The sequence below is a fragment of the Manis javanica genome, chromosome 13, assembly GCF_040802235.1.
Source record: "Manis javanica isolate MJ-LG chromosome 13, MJ_LKY, whole genome shotgun sequence".
NCBI classification, from domain to species: Eukaryota; Metazoa; Chordata; class Mammalia; order Pholidota; family Manidae; genus Manis; species Manis javanica.
Genome location: NC_133168.1, coordinates 61604583 through 61621858, shown reverse-complemented (window position 1 = coordinate 61621858; position 17276 = coordinate 61604583). Strand labels below are relative to the sequence as shown.

Sequence of the window (17276 nt, the reverse complement as noted above, 5' to 3'; positions counted from 1 at the left end):
TATTTAACATAGTACTAGAGGTCCTAGCCACGGCAATCAGACAAAACAAAGAAATACAAGGAATCCAGATTGGTAAAGAAGAAGTTAAACTGTCACTATTTGCAGACGACATGATATTGTACATAAAAAACCCTAAAGACTCCACTCTAAAACTACTAGAACTGATATCAGAATACAGCAAAGTTGCAGGACACAAAATTAACACACAGAAATCTGTAGCTTTCTTATACACTAACAATGAACCAATAGAAAGAGAAATCAGGAAAACAATTCCATTCACAATTGCATCAAAAAGAATAAAATACCTAGGAATAAACCTAACCAAAGAAGTGAAAGACCTATACCCTGAAAACTACAAGTCACTCTTAAGAGAAATTAGAGGGGACACTAACAAATGGAAACTCATCCCATGCTCATGGCTAGGAAGAATTAATATCATCAAAATGGCCATCCTGCCCAAAGCAATATACAGATTTGATGCAATCCAGCTCAAATTACCAGCAACATTCTTCAATGAACTGGAACAAATAATTCAAAAATTCATATGGAAACACCAAAGACCCCGAAGAGCCAAAGCAATCCTGAGAAAGAAGAATAAAGTAGGGGGGATCTCACTCCCCAACTTCAAGCTCTACTACAAAGCCATAGTAATCAAGACAATTTGGTACTGGCACAAGAACAGAGCCACCGACCAGTGAAACAGATTAGAGACTCCAGACATGTACCCAAACATATATGGTCAATTAATATTTGATAAAGGAGCCATGGACATACAATGGCAAAATGACAGTCTCTTTAACAGATGGTGCTGGCAAAACTGGACAGCTACATGTAGGAGAATGAAACTGGACCATTGTCTAACCCCATACACAAAAGTAAATTCAAAATGGATCAAAGACCTGAATGTAAGTCATGAAACCATAAAACTCTTAGAAAAAAACATAGGCAAAAGCCTTTTAGACATAAACATGAGTGACCTCTTCTTGAACATATCTCCCTGGGCAAGGAAAACAACAGCAAAAATGAACAAGTGGGACTATATTAAGCTGAAAAGCTTCTGTACAGCAAAAGACACCATCAATAGAACAAAAAGGAACCCTACAGTATGGGAGAATATATTTGAAAATGACAGATCCAATAAAGGCTTGACATCCAAAATATATAAAGAGCTCACATGCCTCAACAAACAAAAAACAAATAACCCAATTAAAAAATGGGCAGAGGAACTGAACAGACAGTTCTCTAAAAAAGAAATACAGATGGCCAACACACACATAAGAAGATGCTCCACATCGCTAATTATCAGAGAAATGCAAATTAAAACTACAATGAGATATCACCTCACACCAGTAAGGATGGCTGCCATCCAAAAGACTAACAACAACAAATGTTGGCGAGGCTGTGGAGAAAGGGGAACCCTCCTACACTGCTGGTGGGAATGTAAATTAGTTCAACCATTGTGGAAAGCAGTATGAAGATGCATCAAAATGCTCAAAACAGACTTACCATTTGACCCAGGAATTCCACTCCTAGGAATTTACCCTAAGAACGCAACAATCAAGTTTGAGAAAGACAGATGCACCCTTATGATTATCGCAGCACTATTTACAATAGCCTAGAATTGGAAGCAACCTAAATGTCCATTGATAGATGAATGGATAAAGAAGATGTGGTACATATACACAATGGAATACTACTCAGCCATAAGAAGAGGGCAAATCTTACCATTTGCCGCAACATGGATGGAGCTGGAGGGTATTATGCTCAGCGAAATAAGCCAAGCGGAGAAAGAGAAATACCAAATGATTTCACTCATCTGTGGAGGATAAGAACAAAGGAAAAACTGAAGGAACAAAACAGCAGCAGAATCACAGAACCCAAGAATGGACTAACAGGTACCAAAGGGAAAGGGACTGGGGAGGATGGGTGGGTAGGGAGGGATAAGGGGGGGGAAGAAGAAGAGGGTATTAAGATTAGCATGCATGGGGGGGTGGGAGAAAGGGGAGGGCTGTACAACACAGAGAAGACAAGTAGTGATTCTACAACATTTTGCTATACTGATTGACAGTGACTGTAAAGGGGTTTATAGGAGGGACCTGGTATAGAGGAGAGCCTAGTAAACATAATATTCATCATGTAAGTGTAGATTAATGATAACAACAACAACAAAAAAAGCAGTTCCTGTGTGGTGACCTCCAATGAGTTCTACACAATGGTATAAAGGGCATATCAAAGTGAGGGCAAAGGGTCTGTTTGTGTTTATACAGAGGATCAAAGTCTAATTTGGCTACCCAGAAAATGAACTAAGATATGATATGAAGAACTTCCAACATCAGCACTCTCTGGAAGAGTCATACCAGAAGATGATCATCAAAAAACCTGAACAAAGATCCAGGTGATGCTACAGGTGTAGCTGCATCCATCCCACTGGTTCCTGGACTTGCCATGGGATTGAAGAAGGAGATATCTAAGCTGGCCTGTGCTTTCAGTAATACAACACATTTGACTGGATCTATACTGTTGGAACTCAACCAAGAATTAGGAGAAGTGCAAGTTGTAGCACTCCAAAATCTTACGACTACAGACTATCTACTGTTAAAAGAACATAAGGGATGTGAACAGTTCCCAGGAATGGGTTGTTTTAATTTGTCTGATTTCTCTCAGATTGTTCAAGTACAGTTGGACAATATCCATCATTTCATAGACAAATTTTCACAAATGCCTAGGATGCCTAACTGGTTTTCTTGGCTTCACTGGAGATGGCTGGTAATTATAGATCTGCTTTGGTTATGTAACTGCATTCCTATTATGTTAACGTGTGTGCACAATTTAATTAGTAGTTCAAACCTATACATGCTTAAGTTACTCTACAAGAAGATATGTCAAAGAAATAATCAATCCTCCCATGCTTTCTTCCATCTGCTACCTCTATAGCTTTTCTTCTTCCTTCCTAATTACAACCCTTTCATAGAATTCATACCTCATATCGAATTTACCGAGTATCATAATTCCTCCAAGTGGTAAAGATACCTCAAGACAAATGCTGGGCATAGAAGCCACAGGGCATAAATCTGCAAAGAAGTAAAAAGCTAACCTTTTCAAACAATATGGCTTCTCTCTCACTTACCAACTTTACATCTCCCTGTATGGCCCCGGAAGATGACTGGTTAGCCAGAGACGGGTAAGATTCCTCAAGGGAGGAAGAACCTAAGACAGGCACAGTCGCAGGGGGGCCATCAGGTGAGAAATTGGGGATCAACAGTGGTGAGGCTTAGAACCTCACCCCCCCTGTTTTGAGAGAAGTCTTCTGCATCCGTGGATGTTTTAATGCCCTTGTCTTGCTTGGATTAACACATAGTCTACAGGCACACACCTGATCATCTACAATTGCTCCCTTACAACACTAAACTATGTTTTCTAAGTTTAGATTGCATCTACCTACCACTTCAGCATTTTATTAAAAATAAAAATAATAATAATAATAAAGGGAGAAATGTGGGATCCACATATAAATCAAGTATAAAAATCAAACGAATATTCATATTTGAAAAAAACATTAAACTACAAAGCTATATTAATTAAAACAGTAAGCCATTGACACAAAAACAGATTAATGAGTCAGAAAAGAGATCCCAGAAAAAATGTCAGTCAATTAACATATCGCAGAGGCAAGAATATGCAATGGGGAAAAGACAATCTCTTTAGTAAATGGTGTTGGGTTATCTGGATAGCTACATTCCAAAGAATGAAACTGGACCGTTTTCTTACACCCTATACAAAGACAAAATTGAAATGGATTACGGAGTAAGGATCTTAATATACATTCTAAAGCCATAAAACTCCTAAAGGAAAACTTTGGCAATAAACTCTTGGACATCAACTTTTATGATTTTTGTAAACTCTCTCTCTCCTCAGACAAGAGGAAGTAAAACAAGAATAAATAACTGAGACTACATCAAAAGGAAAAGGTTTACACAGTGAAGGAAGCCATCAACAAAAAGGAAACCTACTGAATGGGGGAAGGCATTAGCAAATGATATACACAATAAGGTTTAATACCCAAAATGTATAAAGAACTCATACAACTCAACATCAAAAGAACAATTTTATTTAAAAAATGGGCAGAGAACCTGAATAAACATTTTTCAAAGATGGCCAACAGACACATAAAAAAGATGCTCAACATCACTAATTATTAGGGAAATGCAAATCAAAACCACAATGAGACATCACTTCACACCAGTTAGCATTGCTATTATCAAAAAGACAAAAGATAACAAGTTTTGGAAAGGATGTGGACAACGGGGAACCCTCATGCACTGTTGGTGGGAATTTAAATTTGTGCAGCCATTAGGGAAAACAGTATGGAGGTTCATGATGATGTTGTCTATAAAGATAGTTTGACAGCTTCCGTTCCTTTCCAATTATTAAATTATATATGTGTGTGTGTATATATTTATATATATGAAGTTTTTCCTTATTATCCTGGGTAGTATCTCCGGTACAGTGTTGCACAGAAGTGGTCAGAAGGGACAGCTTGTTTTTTTCCTGATCTCAGTGGGAAAGCATTCAGCTTTTCATCACTAACTTGGTATTAGCTGTAAATTTTTCAAAGATGTCCTTTATTGAGGAAGTTCCTTTCCGCTTCTACCTTTCTAAGAATTTCCTTTCTTAAATGTATGGGTGTTAAATTTTGTCACAGGCTTCTCCTGTACCAGTTGAGATAATCACATGCTTTAAAAAGAATTTTGTTAATATGATTAATTACATTTGCTATTTTCTTCCTCCTACTTAATTTTTATGTGTAATTTTTTCTTCCTTTTTTAATTTTTCAAATAAGGTTAAGGTAACTGAATTAACCCTTTATTTTCTTTTTAAAAAAATGTATTGAAGTATCATTGATATACAATCTTATGATGGTTTCATATGAACAACACAGTGGTTTCAACATTCACCCATATTATCAAGTCCTCACTCCCTCTATTGTGGTCACTGTCTACCAGCATAGTAAGATGCTATAGAGTCATTAATTATCCTCTCTGTGCTGTACTGCATTCCCCGTGACCTACCTATACTGTGACTGAGAATTATAGTGCCCCTTAATCCCCTTCTCCCTCCGCCCACCCTCCCCAACTCCTCCCCTTTGGTAACCACTAGTCTCTTCTTGGTGTCTGCAAGTCTACTGCTATTTTGTTCCTTCAGTTTTGCTTTAGTTCTTATACTCTACAAATAAGTGAAATCATTTGCTACTTGTCTTTCTCTTCCTAGCTTATCTCACTGAGCAAAATACCCTCTAGAGCAATCCATGTTGTTGCAAATGGGAGGATTTCTTTTCTTTTTATGGCTGAATAATATTCCATTCTGTATATGTACCACTTCTTCTTTATCCATTCATCCACTGATGGACACTTAGGTTGTTTCTATATCTTAGCTATTGTAAATACTGCTGCAATAAACATAGAAGTGATATGTCTTTTTGAGTCGTGGATCTTGTTTTTCCTCGTGTAAATTCCTAGGAGTGGGATTACTGGGTGAAATGTAAACCTTTCTTCTTTTCTAATATAAGCATTTAAAGCTATAAACTTCCCTCTAGACACTGATTTAGCTGAATCCACCACATTTTGCTGTGTTTTCATTACCATACAGTCCAAAATATTTTTTCTTTTTTTTAAATTAAATTATCATTGATATACAATCTTATGAACATTTCACATGAGCAACATTGTGGTTTCAACATTTACCCATATCATGAAGTCCTCACCCCCCCCCCATTGCAATCACTGTCTATCAGCGTAGTAAGATGCTATAGAGTCATTAATTGTCCTCTCTGTGCTGCACTGCCTTTCCCGTGACCTACCTATATTGTGACTGAGAATTACAGTGCCCCATAATCCCTTTCTCCCTCCCACCCTCCCTCCCCTTTCATAACTCCTAGTTCCTTGATGAATGTCTTTTAAATCATAACCTCTGTTGATACTTGCCCTGATGTTTGCTCTACCTGATATTAATGTTAACCACTCTACATTTATGATTATTGTTTGCACATATATCTTTACCCAGGCTTTTACCATGCCAGTCTACAGTTATTTTGACATTGCTGGTTTTTATTTATCTTTTTACTTTTTTATCCAAGAGGAAAGGCACAAAGCATGAGTGTATAGCTCCATAAAGTGCTCACAAACTGCACATCCACATAAACAACCCAAATCAGGACATGGAATGTTATCATCAATCCTGTTTGTTTCTTCCTAGTCACCCCAGCTCTCTAAGGAAAACCATCACCTGACATCTAAATTCAAAGATTTATTATTTTTTTAATGAAGGTATTATTGATATATATTCTTATGAAGGTTTCACATGAAAAAACAATGTGGTTACTACATTCACCCATATTATCATGTCTTCCCCATACCCCTTTGCGGTCACTGACCATCACTGTAGTAAGACGCCACAGAATCACTATTTGCCTTCTTTGTGCTACACTGTTCCCCCCATGATCCACCCCTACCATGTGTGCCAATCATAATACCCCTTAATCTCCTTCTCCTTCCCTCCCCACCCACCCACCACCCACCCTCCCACACCCCTCCCCTTTGGTAACCGCTAGTCCCTTCTTGGAGTCTGAGTCTGTTGCTGTTTTGTTCCTTCAGTTTTGCTTTGTTGTTCTATTCCACAAATGAGGGAAATCATTCCGTACTTGTCTTTCTCTGCCTGGCTTATTTCACTGAGCATAATCTCCTGCAGCTCCATCCATGTTGTTGCAAATGGAGGGATCTGTTTCTTTCTTATGGCTGGATAGTATTTCATTGTGTATATGTACCAAATCTTCTTTATCCATTCATCTACTGATGGACACTTAGGTTGCTTCCATATCTTGGTTATTGTAAATACTGCTGCAATAAACATAGGAGTGCATTTGTCTTTTTCAATGTGATAAATTATATTCTTAGGGTAAATTCCTAGGAGTGGAATTCCTGGGTCAAATGGTATTCCTATTTTGAGTTTTTTGAGGAACCTCCATATTGCTTTCCACAATGGTTGAACTAGCTTACATTCCCACCAGCAGTGTAGGAGGGATCCCCTTTCTCCACATCCTTGCCAGCATTTGCTATTCTTAGTCTTTTTGATACTGGCCATCCTAACTGGTGTGAGGTGATATCCATTGTGGTTTTTATTTGCATTACCCTGATAATTAGTGATGTGGAGCATCTTTTTATGTGCTTGTTGGCCATCTGAATTTCTTCTTTGGAGAATTGTCTGTTCATATTTTCTGCCCATTTTTTAATCAGGTTATTTGCTTCCCAATTTTTTTCCCAAGAAAAAGTTGCTCATGTTTATATTCAGGAGATTTTTGCCTATGTTGTCTTCTAAGAGTTTTATGGTTTCATGACTTGTATTCAGGTCTTTGATCCATTTTGAGTTTACTTTTGTGTATGGGGATAGACAATAGTCCAGTTTCATTCCCTTGCATGTAGCTGTCCAGTTTTGCCAACACCAGTAGTTGAAGAGGCTCCTTTATCATATATTAATTGACCATATATGCTTGGGTTTATATCTGGGCTCTCTAGTCTGTTCCATTGGTCTATGGGTCTGTTCTTGTGCCAGTACCAAATGTCTTGATTACTGTGGCTTTGTAGTAGAGCTTGAAGTCAGGGAGTATAATCTCCCCAGCTTTATCCTTCTTTCTCAGGATTGCTTTGGCTATTTGGGGTCTTTTGTAGTTCCATATGAATTTTAGAACTATTTGCTCTAGTTTGTTGAAGAATGCTCTTGGTATTTTGATAAGGATTACATTGAATCTGTAGATTTAGGCAGGATGGCCATTTTGACAATATTAATTCTTCCTATCCATTAGTATGGGATGTGTTTCCATTTATTGGTATCTTCTTTAATTTCTCTCATGAGTGTCTTGTAGTTTTCAGAGTGTAGGTCTTTCACTTCCTTCATTAGGTTTATTCCTAGGTATTTTATTCTTTTTGATGCAACTGTGAATGGGATTGTTTTCCTGATTTCTCTGCTAGTTCTTCAGTGTATAGTGTGTAGGAATGCAACACAGAATGCAACACAGTTCTGTATATTAATTTCATATCCTGCAACTTTGCTGAATTCAGATACTAGATCTAGTAGTTTTGGAGTAGATTCTTTAAGGCTTTTTATGTACAATATCATGTCTTCTGCAAACAGTGACAGTTTAACTTCTTCTTTACCAATCTGGATGCCTTTTATTTCTTTGTGTTGTCTGACTGCTGTGGCTAGGACCTCCAGAACTACATTGAATAAAAGTGTAGAGAGTGGGCATCCTTGCCTTGTTCCTGATCTTACAGGAAAGGTTTTCAGCTTCTCGCTGTTAAGTATGATTTTGGCTGTGGGTTTGTCATATATGGCCTTCATTATGTTGAAGTACTTGCCCTTTATACCCATTTTGTTGAGAGTTTTTATCATGAATTGGTGTTGAATTTTGTTGAATGCTTTTTCAGCAACTATGGAGATGATCATGTAGTTTTTGTCCTTTTTGTTGATGTGGTGGATGATGTTGATGGATTTTCTAATATTGTAGCATCCTTACATCCCTGGAATAAATCCTACTTGATCATGATGGACGATCTTTTTGATGTATTTTTGAATTCAGTTTGCTACTGTTTTGTTGAGTATTTTTGCATCTATGTTCATCAGGGATATTGATCTGTAATTTCATTTTTTTGTGGTGCCTTTTCCTAGTTTTGGTATTAGGGTGATGCTGGCTTTATAGAATCAGTTTGGAAGTATTCCCTCCTCTTTTACTTTTTGGAAAACTTTAAGGAGAATGGGTATTAGGTTTTGACCAAATGTTTGATAAAATTTAGCAGTGAAGCCATCTGATTCAGTGGTTTTGTTCTTAGGTAGATTTTTTGATTACCAATTTAATTTATTGCTCATAATTGGTCTGTTCAGATTTTCTGTTTCTTTCTGGGTTGGCCTTGGAAGGTAGTATTTTTCTAGAAAGTTGTCCATTTCTTCTAGGTTATCCAGTTTGTTAGCATGTAATTTTTCATAGTATACTCTCATAATTCTTTGTATTTCTGTGGTGTCTATAGTGATTTTTCATTTCTCATTTCTGATTCTGTTATATTTTTTTCTTGATAGGTCTGGCTAGGAGTTTATCTATTTTGTTTATTTTCTCAAAGAACCAGCTCCTTAAGCTCAGAGATTTAAACCTGAAACTTCTAAAAGATTTATGTTTCTGGTATTTATATAGCAGAAAATCTGCATTTCTGCCATTCTTTGACAAATTAGATGTGGCAACGCTGGGTATTTCCCTTGAGGCAGAAGCCTGCGGAATGAAGCAGGAGCAACTGTCCCTTAGTGAGGGTGGAGCCTCTCTAGGCCTTCTTGGTGTACCTCTTTCTGTGTCACCTGCCTGGCATGTTTATTTGTGTCTTTACATTTAAACTGTGTTTCATGCAGAAAGCATAATTGGACCTTGCTTCATTATTCAGTTTGACAATCTCTGCCTTTTATCTGAAGTGTGTAGGTCATTTATATGCAATTGTCCATATGGTTAGGTTTAAGTCCACCATCTTACTATCTGTCTTTATTCCCCCTGTTCTTTCTTCCTTTTTTCCTCTTCTCCTGTCTTCTTTTGAATTTTTTTTTGCATTTGCATATAAAATGATGTATGACTGTTTTCTTAATAGCTATGCATCAATATTTTTCTGCTTACTCACATATAATAAACATCTTTAAAATATAATATTCTCACTTCAAGTAATACTATTTCTATTCATGTACTATAGTTACTTATGTGTAAAACTATACTTGTTCATGTATAGTAATAAATGCATAGGAACCTTTTAACTATATATCCATTTTCTTCACTTACCTTGTCCTAGTGTTTTCATACATTTCACTTCCACATATTCTAATCCCTATAACATGCTATTATTTATGCTTTAAATAGTCAATTATAATCCACAGGTAACATTATTCTCAATGAAAAACAGGAAAAGCTTGTCCACTTTCACCACTGCTATTCAAAAACATTATATTGGTAGTTCTAGCTAAAGGATTTAAACATGAAAAGGAAATAAAAGACATACAAATTGGAGAGGAAGAAGAAAATTATCTCTGCAAATGACATAATCTTATATATAGAAAATCCTAAAGATTCCACATCAAAAACTGTTAGATCTAACAAAAGTCAGCAAAGTTGCAGGATACAGAATCAACACACAAAAATCAGTTGTATTTCTATATACTAACAAAGAAAAATCTGAAAAGACAGTTAACAATTTCATTTACAATAACATCAAAAAGAAGAAACACAAAGGAGTAAATTTAACCAAAGAGGTAAAAGAGTTGTACACTGAAAACCATAACACATTGCTGACAGAAATTAAAGATGACATAAATAAATGGAAAGACATCCTATGTGCATGGATTGGAAGACAATATCATCAAGATGACAACACTACCCAAAGCAATGCACAAATTCAGTACAATCCCTATCAACATTCAAAAGACATTTCCAGAAATAGAAAAAAAAAAACCATCCTTAAAATTCATATGGAATCTCAAACATCTCTGAATGACCAAAACAATCTTGGAAGACTTGCATTTCTTGAGTTCAAAGCTTACTACAAAGCTACAGTGATCTAAACAGTGTGCTACTGGCATAAGGACATATACACAAATGTAATAGAGAGCTCAGAAATAAATTTGGCATATATGGCCAACTGACTTTTGATATGGGTGTCAAGACCACTCAATAGGAAAAGGACAGTGTTTCAACAAATAGTGCTGAGAAAACTAGATATCCATACAATAAAACGTCATATCCAACTTTCATTGAAGTTGGGATCTTATCTTATAAATGTAAAAACATTAAGTTAAACTGGATTAAAGACCTAAATGTAAGAGCTAAAACTATGTAACTCTTAGAAGAAAATGGGCAAAGCTTTGTGACATGGATTTTGATTTTTGGGATTCAACATTAAAAGCTAGGCAACAAAAGAAAACATAGATAAATTGGACTTCAAAATTAAAAACTTTTGTACATCAGAGGATCCCATCAAGAGAGTGAAAAGACAGTCCAGTCTGTGGAATAGGAGGAAATATTTGAAAATCCTATATCTGATGAAATTAATATTAATATAAATAGAATTGAACCTCTGGCCCTAATTTCCAATTCATAGAAAGACAAGTGATAGAGGAAAAAGTTAAATATTAGTATGACTAAAAAATATTGGGAAAATATGTATCTATTTTATATCACACAATAGTAAGTGTGATAATAGTACTGTGGCTATGCAGCAAAATATACTTAAGCTTAAGAAATGCATATGGACATAGTTAAGGGTAGAATGTTGTGATGTTTGAAACTTACTCCTAAATAGTTCAGCCAAAAAAAGGAAAACATGACAATACTAACAACTGTCAAATTTCAGTGGAAGATAATGATCATTGTATTATTACCTCCTCTTATTTTTTGAAAATTTTCTCTTTCAAAATTTTTAATTTTGCAAACTTGCAAAATCAAAAGTTTAGGGTAAAAAAGCTGTAGTTACTAAATTGTGCAACTTAAAATGGTGAATTTTTTTATTATGGGAATTTTATCTGGAAGGAAAGAAAAAGAAAGAGCTGTGAGTAATGAACGGGATCTATTGTAAGACTACTTGTACTGGCCTATGCAGCTCCATTCTCAAGAGATGAACAGCATCCTCTAGAGTTACGGCCAGGACATTGGGCATAGTGGTGTTTTCCTACTGGGACATTTAGAAGAAAATACAGTATCTTTATGTGGAATTAAAATACATTTTATGACAAAATTATTTTTATATAATTTAATTTGCATTAATTTTAGGGTGCATAGGAGGAAACAAGGCATGATGGCTTGAACCAAAAATCAAGGATACTTAACTGATAGTTAACGGTGAAATGTCAAAGCAAAACAAACCCACCACACACCTGGGTTGATGGAAGGAGGAGGCGGAGGTGGGAGAGGCTGGCCTTCTTTAATGGCTAGAGTGCACTGCTTTGCTGATCGAATTGCATTAATGAAGTCTTCATGTTGTTGTCTCCAGTTTGATTTCTTCACAGGTTGGGGCTATTCAAAAAACCAAAACCAATATATAGTAATTTAGACTGTACATCTCTGCACTGCATTTTTTTTTCAAGCTGGGATTGGAATTTACAGGAACCAGGACTGTGAAATTTAGAAAGGAAGGAGAATTTGTTTTTCAAAAGTACTAAGGAAGTTCGGAAAATGCAGTCATAAAACTTGCAAGTCACAATAGCGAGGAAAAACACAAAATAACAATCAGAAAAACAAAGAAACTACAAAACTTGATAGGAAGACTTAAATGTAAGATTAAAAATAACTGTCTTCCAAGTTAATTGGTAGATTTAATGCTCCTCTAATGAAAATATAAACGAGATTCTTTTTTGCCACATCTGGAAAGTATCTGAAATACATTTGGAAATCGAAGTGAGCATGATTAAAAAGAAAACAGCAAAGGTGGATTATACTTACATGACATTATACTGCACTATCAAGCAAAAATGAGACCAGAGAGCCAAAAAGAGGCTTTATTGTACTTTGGGATATAATCAAGAACAATAAGAAAAATATCGATAGTACCTTGGATTGAGGAGGCTTCCTCAAAATCGGAATGTCGGTGCCCTGTAATCTTTGTTTCAAGGAATTGAAAGGCTTATGCTTCTTGTTGAAGAGTTTTCTACATATTGGTCCATGCCTTTCCTAGAAAAGAAAGAGTGGGGATTAAAATTGTTAACATATACCATCACAGTTTGTAATGCCTTAGTGTACTCAGGCAGCCCCACTACAGTGACTGGGTTGCACCTTCAGAGCCAAGTTCATTCTCTAACTCTCAAATCACAGCAGAGCAAATCCATCTGGCTCTCTCCACCCATGTTACACATAACTAGATCCTGTGTCTGGGCAAGGTCAATAAAAGGCTCTACAACGAAGAGATGACCCTCAAATTTAGTTTTACATATTTAACTCTACCACTGGGTTGTATGGATGGTTCCAAGCAATAAATAATGTAAAAAGACAAAATTTCCAGTTTAAATTGAAATGAATATTTCTGATATTAAGCCAGGTGCTCACTGAAGCCAATGAAGTTTTCTTGATTATTTTTGTGTTCTGTTAACTGGCTTCATCGTTCCTAAATTCCAAAAGTAAGTTATCCAGAATATAACAGGAAATCTGAGTACACACAATCTTAATATTCAGTATTACTACCCTTGTGAAATAGCCCTTTGTATAAAGGAAAAAGAAACTTAGCTTCCTATCAGTGAAGCCTTCTCAGGAAAAATCTTTTTACCACTCAGCACTTCAAACTTGAATTTAACAGGGTCATTTTTCTACTATAGCAAATTAAACCACTTAACTCCTGAAAAGGAGTGGAGAAATTTCAAAGAAATATTTCAGACCATCTGCAAAGAACAATTGGGACAACCATCTCATAAATGAATAATACACCAATTCCATTTAAATTATGGAGATATTTTCCTTTAATTTGTCCAAACATTTCACACTCATAAAGTCATTTATTTCAGAGAAAATCTAAGCTTATATTAGATTTTAAAATATTACAATATTTACAAGGCAACCGGCAGGGGAAACTTTCTTTAGTCCAGCCAGTAGTCTTAAGTACTCAGCATTTCTGGCACAGAAACCAGGGAACAACATATAGAGCTTTGCTTCTGTACCACCTTCATAAAGTCAATTACTGCACCACTATGGGATTATAGCAATATCCTTGCCTTCAACTCTAAATCCTCTTTCTTGCTGGATATGGAACTCATAATAGCTGTCATTTACATAGTTGCTTAGATCCAACAAAATGCAGGCTCTATGAATATCACTACACCTACACCTGCTTACAAACAAGCCATACCATTTTAAACTAAAGGAGAGGACACATCAGATTATTTGGTCAAATGCTCTTTGTAGCCTAGAGATAGGCCTAGGAAGTATAACTCAAGAAGACTCAAGATAAACTTGACATTTAGTGATCTCTCTTCAAATGGTATCTCGAATCCATTCTCATGGGGTACAGGCCTGGGTTGGCAAACGCAGCATACTGGTGGATTACTGGGACACAACCAGCCCTGGGAGCTCCCCTTCTAGATTCAGGAAGCTGTAGCAACAGTTAATTAGAATACTTCATTTTTAAAATTCTGCAGAGAAATAAAACTTATGACCTCATTTGGTAGTCTTTTCCACCAAATGTAGTCAGGCTTATAGTCCCAATCCTTTAAGTTTGATATAAGTCTCCTTGTCTCAGCTAACAATTCCATTATCATTTTAGATTTTTTAAAAAAATAAATCATGTTTCTTGGGAATCCCTTTATAATGTCAGGGCCTAATACCTATTTGATTTTTAAATAAATCAAGCTTTTCTTCTTTTTAGGAATTGGTCAGGAATATACAGTTAGCTTGACTCTGATTAACAATTTGATCTTGAAATGCCTTTCATCCATTTTGTACAAATTACATAAAACCCTGAAATTGGAGGGTTCTGTCTTTCTACGTGGCAAAGCAGGAAACAGAGAGAGGTTAAAGGACTTGTCAGAATTTGTGACAAATTTGAGGCTAAAAGCCAAGTTTCCAGATGCTCCAAATTCAATGTTCATTCCTCTTGACTAGCTAATTTCCCTGGTGCTTTGGCCTTAAAATTTGAATTTTTGATGCTTATAGAAAAGGCGAAAGAGCCAAAGCCTCTCAAGAGACAACCGGCTGTGCCAAGACGCTTTCATCTGGCACCCTTTTCAGTAGGGGACCATGTTCAGTGAGTTCCCTTCAAATGGTGCAGGATCGATCTGCCTCAGTGCCCTCAGGGGCTGCCAGCCATAGGTCGGGGACTTCTCTTCCCTTCTTTCCCTTCACATCTGTCTTTAATCTTTGCCACTGCAGCCGCCTCAATGACTTGACAGTTCATTTAACTCCAATGAAACACATCTACAAAATGTCTTTATGTTTACCAGAACATCTGCTGCAAAGCATCTTCCGCAGACTTCACAGGGAAATAATTCCTGATTGCCATCTGTATAAGATCCAAGAGCACATTATGTTAGTTTCATGGAACTGCCTGCCTGAGATGAAGTGACTGGCTGGAGGAGACCTCGAGAGCTTGATATCCTCACTCTCTGGTCCCTCCCCACCACTTCTTCCTTTTTTTAGGAAGACACTTCATAAACTCCTAGTTTCTTCTCCTAGTATAGACTTTTCACTTCACAAAACAGGTATATTCCATGTCTTTCAGAGTATGCTTATTTAATTATAATTATTTATTATAATCACTTAACATTTAGTTATTTAATGTGTATAATTAATGAGTATAATTATTCAATGTTTAAGGTATTCTTAAACTAAGTGCCAATAGCTTTGCTTTAAAAGTAAGTATATATTTATGACTTAGTATAAAGTCATATATACCATATGAAAAGGGTCACCTAATCATTGAATTTGAGATAAATTTTACTGAGAATTGTTTTCTCTCCTGATAAACTCTCTTTTTGCTGGGAAAACTACCTGGCAGCAAGTAGAAGAAACTGAAGAAATGGGCCCAGCAGAACTGGTGGACACACATACTTTAAATGAAGATTTGAAAGTGTCACGAGAAAGGAAAACATTATAAAATTCTGAAAAAAAAAGTTTCATTTCATATTCTTTCCTTTCAGTCCATTTAGAGTTGAGTATAAAAAGATGTTAAAAGCAGTTTGCTCACGGATCTTTTATGTTAGACGGACACTCTGGGCTTTATTCTACAAACAAGGAAAACAATCAATGTCACTGAGTATGAAGAATCTGAACATAGCTGTGGAAGATGTGTGTGATAAAGGTGAGGAGGCATGAATGGGTGGTGGTTGGAAAGGAATACGTTCAAGAGTTAAAGCTGTGTACCCGCAATGCAAAGGAGAGAGGAAGCAGGAGAGACTGTTGATAAAGAATCAACATACATGACGAGATTTGGGGGGTGCTGGGAGGTGGCAGAGAGGAGGACTGAATATGCTGAAATCCTTCAAATGCTGAGGGGCTAAGACAGTAGGGCTGTGGACAGAAATAGAAAATTTGAAAGAAGGGCCATCTTTGTAAGAAAAATGACCTCAGCTTTGGAAATACTGAGTTTGAGAAAGATTCATCCAGCCAGCAGGATGGAAATGTGGGAGGTCAGGGCTAGAGACGCAGATGCAGGCTTTGTTTGGAGAGTGATGTAAAGGCATAATATTGCCAGGGAAGAGGTCACGGAAAGAGAAGTACAGGGATGCTCCCTAGGGAACTCCATATTTAAGGGCCAAGGAGATGATGATGATAAGCCAGAAGGAGAAGCAGGAGAGAACAAGGTCATGGAAACCCAGGGAAGACAGTTAGAACAAGGCAGCCCTGATTAACGGGAATCAGATGGTAGCTCATTACAGACATTGTTGATCTAAACGATTTGTTCTCACATCTGTCAGATGGTATTGTATTTGCAACACAGGTCATCTTTACAGCATACAGAAATACCACCCTTCCTCTATGTTCTTTAGGCTTTTTAACTCTTTAAAACTGGGTCTTATTACTATTTTTTTAAAGGATATCCCACCCTTCCACATACTAACTTGTTAATAAAAACTATTCATCTTAGTTATAAAACTTTTTTCTAAAACACTAATGATTTTTACAACTCTTTCTGTAACACTTAATGTTTTCTGTTCTCCAAACACTTTTCTTATGTAATCTCATCTACTACTCACAGCAATCCTGTGAGACAGACTTGGTGCTATGCTCTTTTTTTTACAGTTAAGAAAATGGACAGATGTTCAAGGTTGGGGGACCTCTTGAAAAATCACAGGTAGTAAGTGATAACAGTGAGACTCAAACCTGAGTCTCTATCTCTACAAATATTAAGACTATTTTTCCACTCATCATCATAAATACAGACATATTTTGTCAGTACTAACTGCAAAGCAAATGGAATTCCTGGGAGGTTCAATGGTCTTTGGCTTAAATCAGTGTGTTAATGAGTTCAATGAGTTTAAAATAATGACAGATACAATTGAAAACCTGAAACATACTGACCATCACATTCTAAGCCACATTCAACATGGAAGCTTGATATAAGGAAGCATACACCTGCCTAGCCCGTTGAAACAAACATGGATATTTGTGATGCCTACTGTTTTTGTTAGTGTGCTGAATCATATGGAATATGCAATCATTAGAACCTTAAAAGACACCTTTACAACAACGAACATGCCCTTCGGTGGGTGGTTAAACAAACTGTTAT

General features: G+C 36.5%; 1 protein-coding gene across 1 annotated transcript in view; it reads right to left on the bottom strand.

Annotated features, from left to right (window-relative positions):
* Positions 1-17276, bottom strand: part of ZC2HC1B (zinc finger C2HC-type containing 1B) — a 45550-nt gene that overhangs the window by 21617 nt on the left and 6657 nt on the right. Inside the window, exons 2-4 of the mRNA XM_037022112.2 lie at positions 14989-15050; positions 12617-12736; positions 11944-12082 (exon numbers count right to left, since the gene is read on the bottom strand). Coding sequence (XP_036878007.2) covers positions 11944-12082; positions 12617-12736; positions 14989-15050 — 321 coding nt within the window. The remainder of the gene's footprint in view (positions 1-11943; positions 12083-12616; positions 12737-14988; positions 15051-17276) is intronic.